At 38.6% G+C, this 18,523-nt stretch overlaps 1 protein-coding gene and 1 pseudogene across 1 annotated transcript in view; both read left to right on the top strand.

Moving 5' to 3' along the window:
• The window catches only part of LOC106134805 (synaptic vesicle glycoprotein 2B), a 39,894-nt gene extending 21,798 nt beyond the window's left edge, over positions 1-18,096 (top strand). Inside the window, exons 3-12 of the mRNA XM_013334946.2 lie at positions 9,174-9,335; positions 10,803-10,947; positions 11,433-11,572; positions 12,407-12,654; positions 13,272-13,471; positions 14,102-14,252; positions 15,693-15,816; positions 16,261-16,420; positions 17,173-17,300; positions 17,981-18,096. Of these exons, the coding sequence (XP_013190400.2) occupies positions 9,174-9,335; positions 10,803-10,947; positions 11,433-11,572; positions 12,407-12,654; positions 13,272-13,471; positions 14,102-14,252; positions 15,693-15,816; positions 16,261-16,420; positions 17,173-17,300; positions 17,981-18,039 (1,517 nt within the window). The 3' untranslated portion in view covers positions 18,040-18,096. The remainder of the gene's footprint in view (positions 1-9,173; positions 9,336-10,802; positions 10,948-11,432; positions 11,573-12,406; positions 12,655-13,271; positions 13,472-14,101; positions 14,253-15,692; positions 15,817-16,260; positions 16,421-17,172; positions 17,301-17,980) is intronic.
• LOC132902156 (uncharacterized) lies at positions 1,957-3,766 on the top strand (annotated as a pseudogene).
• Positions 18,097-18,523: the final 427 nt, after the last annotated feature.

Here is an 18,523-nt window from a genome sequence, read left to right as displayed (position 1 = left end):
GAAATAATGGAATATATGAATAAAACGGGGAAAAAATATTCAGCCTTGAGGGCTTCAATGATGTATTTTATAAAGAAGTATTTTTTATATATATATAAGTAGTATTTTTTGTTTGTCACATTAGTCAGAAATGTGGCAATGCCGCGGGAATCCCCTGTTCCAACACACCGCGTTCCAGTCCGCACCACTAGGCCGCCATACGATAAAACCACACGGAATTAATAGCAAGGCGCCGAGGGGCCGGGCGTCAGCGCCCCGCCGGCGTGACAACCTCAATACATTCTGTTCTCTAATGGCAAACATATTAATAGACGTGTGTCTCTATAAAAGCTTTAAATATTTCCAATTCAGTTTCTGTTTTATTAACTAGCTGTGCCCGCAACTTCGTCAAATCAAATCAAATCAAACATGTTTATTGTGGAAGTGGATTCGTCCGCGTGGAATAGTTATTTTGGGCATCATTGAAGCCCTCAAGGATGAATAATTTTCCCCGTTTTTTTTTCACATATTACATTATTTCTTTGCTCCTTATAGTTGAAGCGCGATGTTATATAGCCTAAAGCCTTCCTCGATAAATGGTCTATTCAATGCAAAAAGAATTTTACAATTCGAACCAGTAGTTCCTGAGATTAGCGCGTTCAAGCAAACAGACAAACAAACTCTTCAGCATTATAATATTAGTATGAGTAGTATAAGACGAGTCTACGTAGCTTACTGTGTTAAAAAAATCATGTACCTAATGTAGGTATCATTTATTGAAATACGGGCAAACAAGTGGTCCAACAGGCATTTGAATTAAGAATATCCGAAGTAGTCAAAGAACTCCTACTTTGTATTGACATACATACATATGGTCACGTCTATATCCCTTGCGGGGTAGACAGAGCCAACAGTCTTGAAAACACTGAATGGCCACGTTCAGCTATTTGGCTTAATGATAGAACTGAGATTCAAATAGTGACAGGAAGCCCATCGCCTAATAGAAGAAATCCAAGTTTTTAAGAATAATCAGCAGTAATAATTATGAATAATCAGTCTTTTTGGGACTATTGGCTCTGTCTACCTCACAAGGGATATAGACGTGACTATATGTATGTATGTATGTAATCAGTTGCATTCGAATTCGCGATCTTACTTACCACAATGAGCGGCGCAACCGCATATGTACTCAGAACTCATAAAACACATCTCTTCGAACGACTTGGCATTGGGATGACAATTAATATTTTATTGTCACGTAAATAATACAGTGACGCGCGCGGCTTTTGTACCTACGTAAACATAATCCCAGGCTAGACCTGTTTGCGAAATGAATTATAGTGCCGTGTGGTTCCCGGCACCTATAAAGAAAAAGAGAATAGGATCACTCCATCTCTTATCTCTACACATCTCTTTCTTCTACACATGCGCTTTGGAAGCGGTAGTAGTTATAATTAGATTTAAGTTATGTGACGTCACTAAGTGATACCTTGTATCCAATTTTGAAAATAAATCTATTCTATTCTATTCTATCTGTGTATGACGTAAAAGGCGACTATGGATAGGCTTTCAAACTTGGGATTCTTTTTAGGCAATGGGTTAGCAACCTGTCACAATTTGAATCTCAATTCTGTCATTAAGCCAAATAGCTGAACCTGGCCATTCATTCTTATCAAGACTGTCGGCTCTGTCTACCCCGTAAGGGATATAGACGTGATTATAATTCGGGTCTCCACCGAAGACGATATTTAATTACAAGCAGCAGTACGCAAGGTGATGCTGTCTCCGTCACATGTTTAGAGATTTATATGAATCTGAAAAATCAGGTATTCTCCCCTCTCTTTCCCACCCCACGCGGCTGGTCCGGTGCGGTCGCTCGCCATTACGTTTTTGTGTGCTGTCGATGTCACATCGTTATTAAAATTTTTCACGTCACTTAATAGTTTCGAACTCTTGAGTTTTTTATTCATTTTAAAAATGGGCAAAAGAAAAAGGCCTATGGAAAAAGATTACAAGGATATCATAAAGAAAATGAAGAAACTCGAAAGGAGGTTAGAAAAACGTAAACGCGATGTCTCTTCTTCGGATGATGACAATTCATCGTGCAGCGAAAAAATATCAGGTAACTAAATGCATTTCATATAGTTTCAACAGTATTGAATCACACATATCCCTAACGGGAGATTTTATGATCTACCCTCAAAATACATATAAAATACAAACCATCAATCGATAATCAGATTTTAGTTTGCTTGATTGATAAATAATAATAATTTGATACATTCTATGATGAAATATAGTTGTTAGATATCATGTGTGATCGATCGTGTACAGATCGTACGGTCATGGTATGCTGGATTACTTTAAATGTTTTCACATTGTTATTCTCACTAATTATGCAGTCCCTAAGACTAACTAGTGTTTATTGAGACAACCTATATGGTTAGTCGGTTATTACTACATACACTGGCGACCTATATGGCTAGACTAAAGCATAAGACAACCTATATGGTTAGTTTTACTGCTACATACTGGCGGCCTTTATGGCTAGACCAAAGCAAAAGACAACCTATATGGTTAGTTTTACTGCTACATACTGGCGGCTTATATGGCTAGACCAAAGCAAAATACAACCTAAATGGTTAGTTTTGCTACTATACTGGCGGCCTATATGGCTAGACCAAGGCAAAAGACAACCTAAATGGTTAGTCTTGCTACTATACTGGCGGCCTATATGGCTAGACCAAGGCAAAAGACAACCTAAATGGTTAGTCTTGCTACTATACTGGCGGCCTTAATGGCTAGACCAAGGCAAAAGACAACCTAAATGGTTAGTCTTGCTACTATACTGGCGGCCTATATGGCTAGACCAAAGCATAAGATAGCTGATATATACTAATATATATTATATGCTTACAATTACTTGTCTATTGCATATACACATCGCTCCAACAGTAGAAGAAAATGACAATGGTAACCATGATGTTCATTCACCATCACTCTCCTGTACCGAAAACGATAATGATACTGCGGAGCCAGATACCACAGATATACTGGAGATATTAGGCGATGACCCGTCAAAAGATAATTGTGTAGGCGAAAAACTACACAAAGATATAGCGCTCAGATGGACACATATTTTGAAAAATGGCATGAGTAAAGAAATTAAAACCTAATTGCAAAAACAATATTTAGTGCCTGAGAACTGCGACAGCATTAACCCACCAAAATTAAACCCGGAAGTTAAAGCTGCCATAGACGAACAAAACCTTAAAAAAGAAACGTATAACGAGCATAAACAAAAACAACTATCTGTCTAGCTGCAATCGGTAAAGCACTGAATATTGCTCCTAGCAATGAGGAAACGTCACAGGATCTTATAAAACCATTAAGTGACGCCGGTCGACTCCTGTGCGACCTCCACTACCGAGAATCACAATCTCGTCGTTACGCTATTATAAACTCACTTAATAAAGTGGCTAGAGATACCGTCAAAAATAACAAAATAGACGAATACTTGTTTGGTTCTGGCCTTGGGGAACATTTGAAATCATCAAAGGCCATTAAGAAATCGGGTACAGAAATGAAACCCAAACCGGTACGACCACAGTCTAAACCCTCAACGAGTCAACCTCAGCGCGGGGCTTTAAACGCAAGGGGTGGCTCGCGAGTGCCGGAATCGCGAACCAATCCCGGAGTCCGGAAATACACAACGACAACCGCGAGGGGTCGTCGCAAGGAGACGTCGTCGAGGAGATACAGCAGTCAACGGGGACACAGGCGTTAAATAATACTGAACAGGTACTTGTACCAAAAGTCGGTAGACTTAAATATTTTTATGACCAATGGTATCAATTAACAAAGGATACGAGGATTTTATCGTGGGTAAAAGTATATAGAATACCTCTTAAGGAAAAACCAACACAGTCATGTTTTCCAAATAATATGCACTTTTCAAAAACAGAAATCATAGCTATGGACTCGTGTATTTTAGAAATGGTGAATAGCGGTGCTATTTCACATTGTTTACCTTGCAAGGATCAGTTTCTATCACCAATTTTTGTAGTTTAAAAATTAAATAAATTCATTGAAGTAGATCATTTTAAAATGGAAGATCATCGTACCGCCCAAAAATTAATTAACAAAAATTATTTCATGTCAAAACTTGATTTAAAGGACCTACATATTTTTTTATTTATATCGATGAACGCGACAGAAAAATGTTGCACTTTCAATGGGAAGGTAAAAATTTACCAATTTAACGTTCTTCCCTTTGGACTGTGTACAGCTCCATATCTTTTCACCAAAATCTTGCAAGGTTAGATATCTTGCTGAATTTATTGGCTTATTAACATCTGCTTGCCCAGCTGTCAAATACGGTTGGATATATACCAAACTGCTTGAAAGAGAAAAATTCTTAGCTTTAAATTACACAAAAAATTATAACAAAACAATGGCATTATCAGAAATTATACATGATGATTTCTAATGGTGGATAAATAATTCATGTTATCCAATTCATAACACAAACTTTATTTTAGAAATTTTTACCGATGCGTCCCTTACCGGCTGAGGTGCAACATGTAGGTAATGGAAAAAAGGCTAGTGGTAATTGGAATTACGTTGACTCAACCAAACATAAAAATGTATTAGAGCTGAAGGCGGCATTTTATGGGTTAAAAATATTTGCATCCCACCTACGAGATTGTGATATTTTAATGAGATAGACAATACCACTGCTATATGTTACATAAATAAAATGGGAGGTATACAGTATACACACCTAAATGAAAAAGCTCGTGATATATGGCAGTAGTGCTAAAAAAAAAAAAAAAAAAAAAATCTCATCATACAATAAAAAAAATCCAAAACACTTGGTGTGATAGATATGCATCATGGAAACTTGACCCATGCTCCGAAGTGGTTGACGCTTTTACTTTTGATTGGCAAAATATCTACTTTTACGCGTTTCCTCCATTTTGCCTAATCGCAAAGGTTCTAAAAAAAAAAACTTATATCTGATAAAGCAAAAGGTATCGTTGTCATACCTTGGTGGCCATCACAACCATGTTTCCCCATGTGGTCAAAACTAACTGTTTCAAGAGTCATCTTTTTTGAACCGAGTAAACACTTGTCATGTTCTCCTTTCAGAGAGTACACAGACCTTACCCTGGTAGCAGCGATGTTATCAGGGACGGATTAACAAGACAGGGCGTCCCTTCGACGTCCATGAGAATAGTTATGGCATCATTTGCTCAAAGCACACTAGCTCAATACAACTCCTCAATTAAAGCATGGTGGGATTTTTGCCAAGGTAAAAATTTAAACGTTTTCCAAACAACAGTTCCACAAGTAATGTTGTTTCTGACACAAACATTTGGAAATGGCGGTCCATATAGTACTATCAATACACATAGGTCAGCATTGTCCTGAAAGGATAAATTAAAACGCCCTGCTCCCAAATATAACTCTACTTGGGACACTAATAAAGTCTTCACGTTTTTGTCGAATTATTACCCACATGAAAATTTATGTTTAAAAAAACTATCAATTGAAACAATTACTCTACTGGCTATTGCCTCAGCTCAGAGGATGCAGACTCTAAGCCTTATAAAATAACAAAATATTCTTAGTCAAGAAAATTCCATAATTATAAAAATCCCTGACATAATTAAAACATCGCGCCCTGGAGCATGCCAACCGCTCATCAGACTACCCTTTATACGAGAGACCCCTAATATTTGTCCAGCACTATCTCTTCAAACTTACATAAACAAAACAAAATCCTTGCGGATTCCAGAATCGGGTGATTTTTTATTCATAAGTTTAAAAAAAAAAAAAACCCCACAAATAAGTGGGTTCCCAAACGCTCGGTCACTGGGTTAAACAAGCGTTGGAGGATAGTGGGATAGATATTAGTTTGTATGGCGCGCATAGCGCCAGTTACGCCTCGACCTCGGCTGCTCACAAGGCAGGGGTAAGTCTGGAAGCGGTTCGCAAAGCTGCGGGGTGGAGCGATACATCTAATATATTTCTGAAATATTATAAAAAAGATAATATTATTAATTCTAATAATGAGAAATTTGCATTATCTATTTTCAATATATGATCAAGTTATCTGTATAAGAGAAATGTGTTGTATTTATTTTTAGTTTACTCTTGTTTAACTATAAATTTGATTAGTCAGCGCAAAATCAGAACAATCAATTGCATCTATTGCATTAATGAGTGATGTCATTAAAAAAAAAAAAAAAAAAAATATATAAATGACATATTGATTGTTATGTACTTCATCGTATTTTTATTTGACCCATATGCCTTTCAAACTCTAAACATCTGCTTGTAATTAAATATCGTCTTCGGTGGAGACCCGAATTATAATTGGGAATTAAACGAACTTACCTAGTGAAGTTCGATTCCAATTATGAGAGGGTCCCACCGAAGACGATATGACTTCCCCCCCAACCCAGAAAATAAAAATACAAAATCAGGCAAACTTTGAAGATAATGGCGAGCGACCGCACCGGACCAGCCGCGTGGGGTGGGAAAGAGAGGGGAGAATACCTGATTTTTCAGATTCATATAAATCTCTAACCCTTAAATTGGCAGTGTATGTACTGGCATACATAAACTTTGTAAAAATATTTGACATAGTATAATAAAAATGTCTGTGTCACAAATCATTTTAATTCATTGCAATACTAATTATTTTTATAAGGAAAAATAAAACACGTCTCTAACAACACTTATTTTGACATTCGGTCTCGAAAATGGCGGCCCGGCGTAGCTCATCTGTGTTGACTAAGGTATTTATATTATTTTAACTTGGTTTGACATGGTTTGTGGTGTTTTTATGAACTATATTTTATGCATAACAGTATAATCGAATGGATTTGATATGTTTTTGTGTATGGTGACTTTGTGTTTTGAGTTTATTTTGGTCGGTAAACTGATGTATGCTGTGGCATACATTGCCAAATTCGTAATGAAAGACCCTTCGTTTTGTCTGTATGACACAGCATACATTGCCAAGTTTGTAATGAAATGCTTTATTTGTAATTTGCAAGATACCGCATGTATTTGTGATTTGGGATTGCTTTTTATTTTTGGTTGAAGCATGTTTTTTTGTTTCTTTGTTGCCAGCAAACGCTACTAACTCGAGGTGGTAGAATATTAGCTCTTGTGCCTGCTGAAAATGCACCCTCTGACGATAGCGAGCGCTCAGATGTCGAAGAGGAATTTCGTGTACGCACCCCGCTTTCTTCATTTTCTTCTCCAGCACCTTCTATTCATTCTTCCTTAGAAAGACTAAACATTCTAGATGATGACGAACATTACAACAGCGACAATGTTCCACTTACGCCCATTTTTCAAACAGTATATTCAAGTCCGTCTTTAGAACCAAATTGCAATAAAGTACCGGTGCTGAGTGATATTCCGTCACTCCCAACAACTCCTCTTACTCCAGTAAATCCACCAAATCCAAAAACCAGATCCCGACGTCGTCAGCCCACCGTTCCTGTCCGGAAAAGACCGAGACTAATGAAAAAATTTACTTTGAACTATCAGTGGAAAGAAGCCGTTTTTCGACACAGAGCTATTATAGAAGAAGACTCCAGACATTATACAGATGTTCCGGATATATCAGCGTTGGATTATTTTTATAAATTTTTTTCGCCAGACATTCTAACAGATATCGTAGAGCAAACAAATTCTTACTCGAAGAATCCCAGAAACTGTCAATTAGATTACCATGTAAAGGCGTAATTTAGTCATTTCAGTTCAATAAACGTTTATACTATTATTATCTTTTGTATTTTTTTTGCTATTCCTGCTCCTGGATAAACTCCCGTCGAAATTTCATAAGTTTTAGGACTCACTTCCGTCGGTATTTCATTAGTCACTGCACTTGGCAATGTATATCCCAGCATACACGACTTTGATCCCTTGGTTTTCTATTCACTTGGCAATGTGTGCTGTGTCATACATGAGTTTTCAGGAAAACTGAAACGTAAAGATATTTTTTCGTATTTTTTTGTAATGCCTTAAAACGTCTTAAACCCGATTTCAATAAAAAAAATCGGTTTATGTAAAAAAAAAAATTCTGCCAAATTAAGGGCTAAACATGTGACGGAGACAGCATCACCTTGCGTACTGCTGCTTGTAATTAAATATCGTCTTCGGTGGGACCCTCTCATAATTGGAATCGAACTTCACTAGGTAAGTTCGTTTAATTCCCAATTATATGTATGTATGATATTTGTTGTCACATTCAAAGGAGCATACCAATCCATTCATTGATTGATGCGAACTAATAAAATCGATTACCTAACAAGATTTAACTGGATCTTTTTGATTAGGGCAATCAAGAAGTTCTTTCAGGGACTTTATAATACAATAGAATAGAATAGATTTATTTTCAAAATTGGATACAAGGTATCACTAATTGACGTCACATCACTTAAATCTAATTATAACTAATACCGCTTCCAAAGCGCATGTGTAGAAGAAGCAGCGGCACAAACTACAGTGCAGCAATTTCATCGGACGTCAATATACTTAGTAAAAAGAATAGGACCACTCCATCTCTTTCCCATGGATGTCGTAAAAGGCGACTAAGGGGTAGGCCTACGAACTTGGGACTTTTCTTTAGGCCATGGGCTAGCAACCTGTCACTATTTGAATCTCAATTCTATCATTTAGGCAAATAGCTGAACGTGGCCATTCGGTCTTTTCAGGACCGTTGGCTCTGTCTACCCCGCAAGGGATATAGACGTGACCGTATGTATGTATGTATATTTATTTATATTATACATACCTACATACATACATATATTCTTTTTTTGTATTGGTGCCGTTAACCACACGGCACATTTATTTATATTATATTATATTACTAGCGACCCGCCCCGGCTTCGCACGGGTGCAAAATTCGGAAAAATGTAAGCGGCAAGAAATGTAAGAATTTACGACACCACATTAGAAACCCTGAAAATAACAGTATTTCTCCATTATTTAATAGATGTTATTATATATAAAAACCTTCCTCTTGAATCACTCTACCTGTTACAAAAAACCGCATCAAAATCCGTTGCGTAATTTTAAAGATATAAGCATACAGACAGACTAAAATAGCGACTTTGTTTTATACTATGTAGTGATACATATATATATAATCATCTCTCCTTCTCCAGGATACGGTCTCTTCCAATGGCTGCTGCTCATGGCCTGCGGCGCGGTCTACGCAGTCTGCGCCCTTAGTACCACCACGCTCAGCTTCGTACTGCCAGCAGCCACCAAAGACTTCAATCTCACCTCCAGTGACAAAGGCAGTCTGACTGCCACACCGCTTATTGGTTAGAACACATATGGTCACGTCTATATCCCTTGCGGGGCGGTGTGACCTCGAACCAAGATAAATATGACCAGTAAATGGAATGATAGATGGTGTAAAGTCATTTACAGTATAAAGTTAATTTTATTTACACTAATTACTTGGAAACACTGGCCTTATAACAACATACTGAGAAGGCTATGTGTATAAAACAACATACATATGGTCACGTCTATATCCCTTGCGGGGTACACAGAGCCAACAGTCTTGAAAAGACTGAATGGCCACGTTCAGCTATTTGGCTTAATGATGGAATTGAGATTCAAATAGTGACAGGTTGCTAGCCCATCGCCTGAGGAAGAATACAAAGTTTGTAAGCCTATCTCTTAGTCGCCTTTTACGATATCCATGGGAAAGAGATGGAGTGGTCCTGTTCTTTTTTGTATTGGTGCCGGGAACCACACGGTAATTTTGGTTAGAACCCCTTTATTATCATCTTCTACGGAAATATATGTATATCGCTCAAATCATTTGCCTTGATCTCAATCCAGTCGGCCTCTGTTTGGGTTTGAATCCCGGCCAGGGCATGATGAGAAACGAACTTTGTCTGATTGGCCTGGGTCTTGGATGTTTATCTATATAAGTATTTATTATAAAATATAGTATCGTTAAGTTAGTACCTCGTAACACAAGTTTCGAACTTACTTCGAGGCTAACTCAATCTGTGTATGTAATTTGTCCCGTACATATTATTATTATTAAGTAATCCAGCTTAAAGTCACTGTTCAGGTGAAGGTAGGTATAGAGATATGACATATCTTGATCAAATGTCCTGGCGTCAGGACAAAACTACGTAACCGATCAGTTTCTCTGAAGATAGTGGTGAATGTTAATGAAGCGAAAGAAGTATGCAAGATCGTGAAAATGGAAAGATGTACGTACGTATACGCCCAGGAAAAAGGCGTGATCTTATACATTGTTTGTATGCAAATTTGCTCAAACATTTTCTTCAGGCGTCAGGCTTCAATTGACATTATGTAACTGTGTAGTGATCGAATTCACTGAGTAGGACACTACTGATCATAGGCTTTCCTGAAAAATGCGAGCTGAATTACACAAAACATACATACATAAAATCACGCCTCTTTCCCGGAGGGGTAGGCAGAGACTAGGTACATCTTTGCACTTGCCACGATCTCTGCATTCTTCTTTCGCTTCATCCACATGAATAACTCTCGGCGGTTTCTGGTAGGTACTCTTGACCTGACCCTAATTAATTACAAAAATTGTTGTCTTATTTCAACGAGGAGTCAGATACAGTAACAAAGTCACATTGTCTTCACCCGAGGTAAAGGAACATGATAGGATTCCGAGCTACAACCTACCTACCAATTCTTTTTAACAGATACATGAACACAAGGAAACAAAAGTGTGGTCCTTTTTAAAAACTGGTGTCCACTTAATTCCCATTTTAAATTCTTCTTTCCAGGAATGTGCGTAGGCTCCTACTTCTGGGGCAACTTGGCGGATGCCCGGGGCCGCAAGAAAGCCATCATCGGAGCCCTACTTCTGGATGCCCTGGCTGCCTTCTTGTCCAGCGTCATGCAGTCCTTCCCTGCTTTCTTGGCTTTCAGGTATCTAGATCTTATAGGGTTTTATCTGACCGCGGCACCACCCAAAAAATAAAGGCTTATGTGATATTATAACATATCTAGTATGATTTTGTAGTGTTTGTATCGACCACCTTCGCCATGATTTTTATATTCTCGTGGGCTTGTTATCGTATGATGTTTCATTTTCCTTAATACATTCTTGGTTTGCTTAAATTTGTTGCATTATTGAGATTCATCTCTAGCTGCAAACTAGTGTTTTTTGAGAGGCATTTTTTGCACTTTTTCGACTAAATAAATTTATCTAAGAATGTCAATTTCTAAATATATGTATAAGAGGCGCTGACTGACTCATAATATGACATATCGACGGACAGCCTCACCTGCTAGGTCTAGAAATTTGAAACCTAATACTATTATATGGACTTTGATAATACTTTTGACCTGATCGCGCCTCACATCCTCCTATCCTGACGTAACTATTCGTTGTAGACTTCTCATTCTTCCAGGTTTTTCTCCGGGTTCGGCATCATTGGGGCGACGGGACTCATCTTCCCTTACTTCGGAGACTTCCTCTCCCTGCGGCATCGGGACAAGATGCTGTGCAGGCTAGAAGTGTTTTGGACCATTGGGACGATTCTGCTTCCTGGTGAGCAGAAAATATATGTTCTTCTTAATTCTAACGGCCTCTGTGGCGCAGCGGTAGTACGCTTGTCTGTGACACCGGTGGTCCCGGGTTCGAATCCCGGCCAGGGCATGATGAGAAAAGAACTTTTTCTGATTGGCCTGGGTCTTGGATGTTTATCTATTTAAGTATTTATTATAAAATATAGTATCGTTGAGTTAGTATCTCGTAACACAAGTCTCGAACTTATTTCGAGGCTAACACATTCTGTGTAATTTGTCCCGTATATATTTATTTATTTATTTATTTATATTCTTCTTGCCGTGTCTCAATTCCTACCACGATGGTAAAATTTTCCTACACTATAATTTTCTGTAATTTCAATAGCTTTCTCGATGAATGTGTTTATAGCATCCCGGGTGATAAAAGATGTGTAACTATGACTTGAAGAAAAACCAATTTTCTTGCATCTAGATTTATTGACCCCTTTGACATAAATGTACCTCACATACCCCGGGGGAGTTACTATTTTGCAATTTCGAAGAAAACAATCAAATAAAGTTATCTTTACCTATATAGTATATCTTTTACCTAGTTAAATCATAGTTATCTTTTACATAGTTTATCAACTATAGTTATATCTTTTACCTAATTTATCATGGACGTTGATGTTCATCATCAATGGAAAGTCACTGAGCTCAAACAAGTGTGGTTTCGTGTTATTTGTCTGATTTACCCATTTCTAAATCATAGTCAATAAAATCGGTATCTTATTTGTCAACATTAAATTGATTAAAGTTGAACCGTATATAAAAATCACGACCATCATAACTTGCAAAACAATCATTACCATTCCAGGCATAGCATACGCCATCATCCCCAGCGACCTGTTCAACCTGACGGCGGAGGGGGCTGACTTCCAGTACACGTCGTGGAGGGTGTTCGTGGCCGCCTGCGGGATCCCCAGCCTGCTGGTGGTGCTGCTGCTGTTCCCTTTCCCGGAGAGTCCCAGATATCTGCTGCACGCTAACAGGCCGGAGGCGGCTTTGGCTGCGCTGCAAAGGATCTTCGTCGTTAATACGAGGCTTAACGAGAAAGATTTTCCTGTACGTATTTTTACATACATACATATGGTCACGTCCATATCCCATGCGGGGTAGACAGAGCCAACAGTCTTGAAGACTAAATGGCCACGTTCAGCTGTTTGGCTTAATGATAGAATTGAGATTCAAATAGTGACAGGTTGCTAGGCCATCGCCTAAAAGAAGAATCCCAAGTGTATAAGCCTATCCCTTAGTCGCCTTTTACGAAATCCATGGGAAAGAGATGGAGTGGTCCTATTCTTTTTTGTATTGGTGCCGGGAACCACACGGCACATGTTTTTTGAAATTAATTTATTTCTTTTTTTAGACATTATAACATTAGACACGTTGTTAACGGCACCAATAAAAAAAGGACAGGACCACTCCATCTTTTCCCAAGGATGTCGTAAAAGGCGATTAAGGGATAGGGTTACAAACTGGATAGGGTTACAAACTTGGGATTCTTTTTTAGGCGACGGGTTAGCAACCTGTCACTATTTCAATCTAAATTCTATCATTAAGTCAATATCTCAATAGGCCACATTGACAACAACATTTTCAATCAGTCTTTTCAAGACTGTTGGCTCTGTCTACCCCGGCAAGGGATATAGACGTGACTATATGTATGTATGTATCTGCAGGTGGAGTCCATGATCAGCACAGGCGACGGCGAAGAGGAGGAAGTGGTTTCAGCAGATAACAACGGCAACGAGACCAAGGCGCCGTTGACGTGGAAGCAGAGATGGGAGGCGTTCTGGATCAGGAAGAAGATGCTGACTAACCCGCCATTCATCGGTTACTTGGCAATGTGCTGCTTCGTGGATTTTGGACTCATGTTTAGGTAATTCATATGCCGTGCGGTTCCCGGCACCAATGCAAAAAAGAATAGGACCACTACCATATCTTTCCCATGGATGTCGTAAAATGCGACTTAAGGATAGGCTTACAAACTTGGGATTCTTTTTTAGGCGATGGGCTAGCAACCTGTCACTATTTGAATTTCAATTCTTTCATTAAGCCAAATAGCTGAGCGTGGCTTATCAGTCTTTTCAAGACAGTTTGCTCAATCTACCCCACATGGGATATAGACGTGACTATATATACATAAGTATGTTATGTATCAATAAAGGACCAGTAGCTATTATAAAAGGATCTAAAGTCTAAAATCGCTTATCCCAAACTACATACTGCAAAAAGAAGTCTTTTCAAGACTGTTGGCTCTGTCAACCCCGCAAGGGATATAGACGTGACTGTATGTATATAATACTAGCGACCCGCCCCGGCTTCGCACGGGTGCAAAATTCGGGACAAATTATACATAAAATCCTTTCTCTTGAATCACTCTACCTGTTACAAAAAACCGCATCAAAATCCGTTGCGTAATTTTAAAGATTTAAGCATAGGTACAGACAAACAGACTAAAATAGCGGTTTTGTTTTATACTAGGTATGTAGTGATATTTAATTTTCAGTTACTACACACTAATGATGTGGTTCCCGGAACTGTTCGAGAGGTACAGCCAGTTCAACGCGATCAAGACTGGAAACGAGACGGCCAGCGTGTGCGAGGTATCCTACAAAGTGGCGCAGAACATTGGACAGAACATTACTAATGAAATGCCTGTGAGTATAACATGCATACCTACATATACAGCGTGACTTTTAATTCAACTGCATAAATTTAACTGTTAAGTGTACTCATCTAAAGGATATTTAAAAACGTTAAAAGAAAAATATCGGTTCATATTTCAGAAAGTACGAAAAAAAATTCGTGCAATTTGATAGGATTTTAATCTCAATGTAATGGAATTTAGGTTGAATGTTGCAATGCGCTATGGCCATGCGGGGTTCAGTAGATAAACGGTTAGTAACCATTTCGCACTGTGAATTTTGACATCTTAATACTAGAAAAATTATTTATTTTTCAGACATTTATTTACATGTTTAGTTTTAATAAAGCGTGTGACGTAGTTTTTGAGGGTTTTTTAAATGTGAAAATGATGACGTTTAATTTAAATAAAAATAGGCTCAAACGGCTCAGAAGCATGGGTACAGTCTATGTTTAAAAGGATGCAGTTGTTTTAAATGTCACCCTGTATACATACATATAATCTATATTAATATTATTAAGCTGAAGAGTTTGTTTGTTTGTTTGAACGCGCTAATCTCAGGAAATACTGGTTCGAATTGAAAAATTCTTTTTGTGTTGAATAGACCATTTATCGAGGAAGGCGTTAGGCTATATAACATCACGCTGCAACTTTTAGAAGCGAAGAAGTAATGGTTAATGTGAAAAAAATACGGGGAAAATTATTCATCCTTGATTGATTTCAATGATGCCCAAAATAACTATTCCACGCGGACGAAGTCGCGGGTACTGCTACTCATATTAAATATATATATATATATGTATATATACATAAAAGATTGTTAAAAGTAGGTATATGAAGCATGCAGCAAGTGAACATGACAAATGGAACGAACCTCTTCAGGAGAAATGTGTGATGTATGTATACATACATATAGTCACGTCTATATCTCTTGCGGGATAGACAGAGCCAACAGTCTCGAAAAGACTGCAAGGCCACGTGAAATTGTATGACTTCATTATGGAATTGAGATTCAAATAGTGACAGGTTGCTAGCCCATCGCCTACAAGAGGAATCCCAAGTTTATAAGCCTATCCCTTAGTCGCCTTTTAAGACATCAATGGGAAAGATATGGGAGTAATTCTGTTCTAAAGTGCCGAAGACCACACGGCAACTTTATACCTTCACTATATATACATACATAAAAATCACGCCTCTTTCCCGGAGGGGCAGGCAGAGACTACATCTTTCCGCTAGCCACGATCTCTGCATACTTCCTTCGCTTCATCCACATTCATAACTCTTGTCATGCAAGCTCGGCGGTTTCGGGTACTCTTGACCTTTGCCAGGACGTCCTTAATTTGATCAAGATACGTTCGTCTAGGCCTTCCCACTCCGACCTTTCCCTCCACACTCTCCTTGTACATCTGCTTGAAGATTCACCTTCACTATGAATGTAATAACCCTTTTCCAGAATCTTCCCCCAGCAATAGATGACCAGGTGTATATACATACACTGATTGTGGCTCTGAGCTGCTTACCCACCGCCCTGGGAGTGGGGATCACCATCAATGTTATTGGAAAGAAATTGATGTTAGGTGAGTGTTATTAATATCTTTGGTGAATCTTATCACTTCACAATCAAGAGAAATCTATACAAATAATAAAACAATTTTTTTGTCTTTCTGTCTGTATGTGTGATCACGCTTATATTCGAAAGTTCTGAACCGATTTACTTAAAACTTTCACCAATTGTTTTGTTTTAACTTAGAAAAACATTTAAAGTTTGTTTCATCAAAATCGGTTCACTAAAAAAAAGTATTTTTAGATTTGAATAGTGACAGTTTGCTAACCCACCGTCTAAAAGAAGAATCCCAAGTTTGTAAGCCTGTCCCTTAGTCGCCTTTTACGACATCCATGGGCAAGAGATGGAGTGGTCCTATTCTTTTTTGTATTCGTGGCTATATAAGAGCCGGGAACCACATTCCCGGCACTTATATAGCTGGCACCTATAATTATATTTATTTATTCATTTATTTCAGTGATGATGCTGATAAGCTCTGGTCTGGCGGCCCTGGGCTTGAACCTGGTGAGGTCTGCCCTCCAGAACCTGATCCTGTCGTGTGTATTCGAGGCGATAGTTAGCTGCACGGAGGCCGTTCTCTTCTGCGTCATTTGTGAGATCTTCCCCACTAAAGTTGCGTAAGTACGATTTCTTTTGTTGTGCATACATACATATTATCATCTTTATATCCCTCGCGGGGTGGACTGAGCCAACGGACTTGGAAAAATTGACAGGCCACGTTCAGCTGTTTGGCTTTATGATAAAATTGAGATAAAAATAGTGACAGGTCGCTAGCCCATCGCCTAAAAGAAGAATCCCAAGTTTTTAGAATCAATGATAGATTTTTTGTTGTAACGTCTAAATTGTTCCTGATCAACACAGTATGTTTATACATGCATTTTACTAATCACGATTTTAGAATAGGACCATTCCATGTCTTTCCCATGGATGTCGTAAAAGGTAACTAAAGGGATAGGCGATGAGCCAGCAACCTGTCACTATTCGAATCTCAATTTTATCACTGAGTCATACCAAAAATATGTCGGCCTCTGTGGCGCAGCGGTAGTGCGCTTGTCTGAGACACCGGAGGTCCCGGGTTCGAATCTCGGCCAGGGCATGATGAGAAACAAACTTTCTCTGATTGGCCTGGGTCTTGGATGTTTATCTATATAAGTATTTTTATAAAATATAGTATCGTTGAGTTAGTATCTCGTAACACAAGTTTCGAACTTTCTTCGAGGCTAACTCAATCCGTGTAATTTGTCCGGTATATATTTATTTATAAACAGCTGAACGTGGCCAGTCAGTTCAAGACTGGCTGACTCTATGTACCCCGCAAGGGCTACAGACGTGATTATATGACTGATTGATTGATAAATGTGTATTCCAGCGCCACAGCTATGGCGGTGACGGTGATGTGCGGGCGCATCGGCGCCATTGTGGGGAACGTGGTGTTCGGCGCGCTGGTCGACCAGTACTGCGTCGTGCCTATCTATATGTTCGGCTTTTTACTTATAAGTGAGTATCTTTTTTAAATATTTTTTTTGACGAGACAACGTCTTATAATTCGATTGAGCCGGCTGCACGCACGAAAAAACATGACTCATGCGCCGTTACCTCGCTCTGAGGCGTTCCATGTAAGGCTGGAAGTGCGAGCGAGAGCGCGGAACGAGCGACAAAGAGGCACAATCGGCCTTCGCGTTCGGCAGCGTATACCTCCTTATCTATATATATACAAATCTATTAAACAAATGAAATTAAAAATTTTTGTTTTGAAAAATGCTACCATTCCATCAGTATTTTCTTAAGACGTTGTCACGTTCAACTATCGTCAGTAAACCGACTTTACAGACAACCGATTCTTTTTTTCATACAAACTGTAACCCTCTTTTTGACCCCTTAAGGGGTTAAAATTAAAATCTTTTCCTATCTGAGCGGTACGTGGTAATTTAAAGCTGATGTCCCAATTTCAAGATTGTAGCTTCCATGGTTTAGGCTGGGCGCTGATGAGGAAGTCACCCTTGTTCCTTTATATAATAGACTAGCTATGCCCGCGACTTCGTCCGCGTCGAATAGTTGTATAGAAATGATGGATTTTTAAGGTTTTAGTTAGTATTAGCTCAGTTTTCCAGCATTTAATTTTTATTAGGTGAAATGTTGATAATTTGTTGTTACATCTTTATTTGTTTTTGTTACAGCAAGTGGACTTCTATGTATAATACTCCCGAAGAGCACCCGGCCGGAGCGGCCGCAGTGAGCGCACGCGCAGCTTGCGATATTTTTGTATGGTTATGATTATTAAATTAAGTATACGTATATCACGACTTTTATTTTACCCCCATTTTCTATGTTTAGAAAAAATTTAACTTTTTTATGGCAAAAGATAATTTGTTCATTGGCATAGGGACTTTTATCAATTTTTGTACACGAAACAGAAAATTAAGTGGTTTATCTTTACGAAGCATGAAAGAACTACTTAATTTTAAACTGCCCGCCGACGTCGTAACAGGCGATCTGGGAAAAACATCAGCTTAACAAAGAATGAACCTAGCTTAGTTCTGATCTAGCTTTGGGTAATGGTGGTCAGACATCATTCGTGAATCGAACCATCCAATTGTACATATGTGTGAGTACACTCAGTACTTACTGAGTGTTCAATGCGGACGAAGTCGCGGGCGGCCTCTAGTTATATAAGTATATAAGCCTATCAATTACCCTTAGTAGACCTTATCAATCCCGCG

The sequence above is a fragment of the Amyelois transitella genome, chromosome 10 (genome assembly GCF_032362555.1).
Source record: "Amyelois transitella isolate CPQ chromosome 10, ilAmyTran1.1, whole genome shotgun sequence".
NCBI lineage: Eukaryota > Metazoa > Arthropoda > Insecta > Lepidoptera > Pyralidae > Amyelois > Amyelois transitella.
This window is presented reverse-complemented; position numbering and strand designations above follow the sequence as displayed.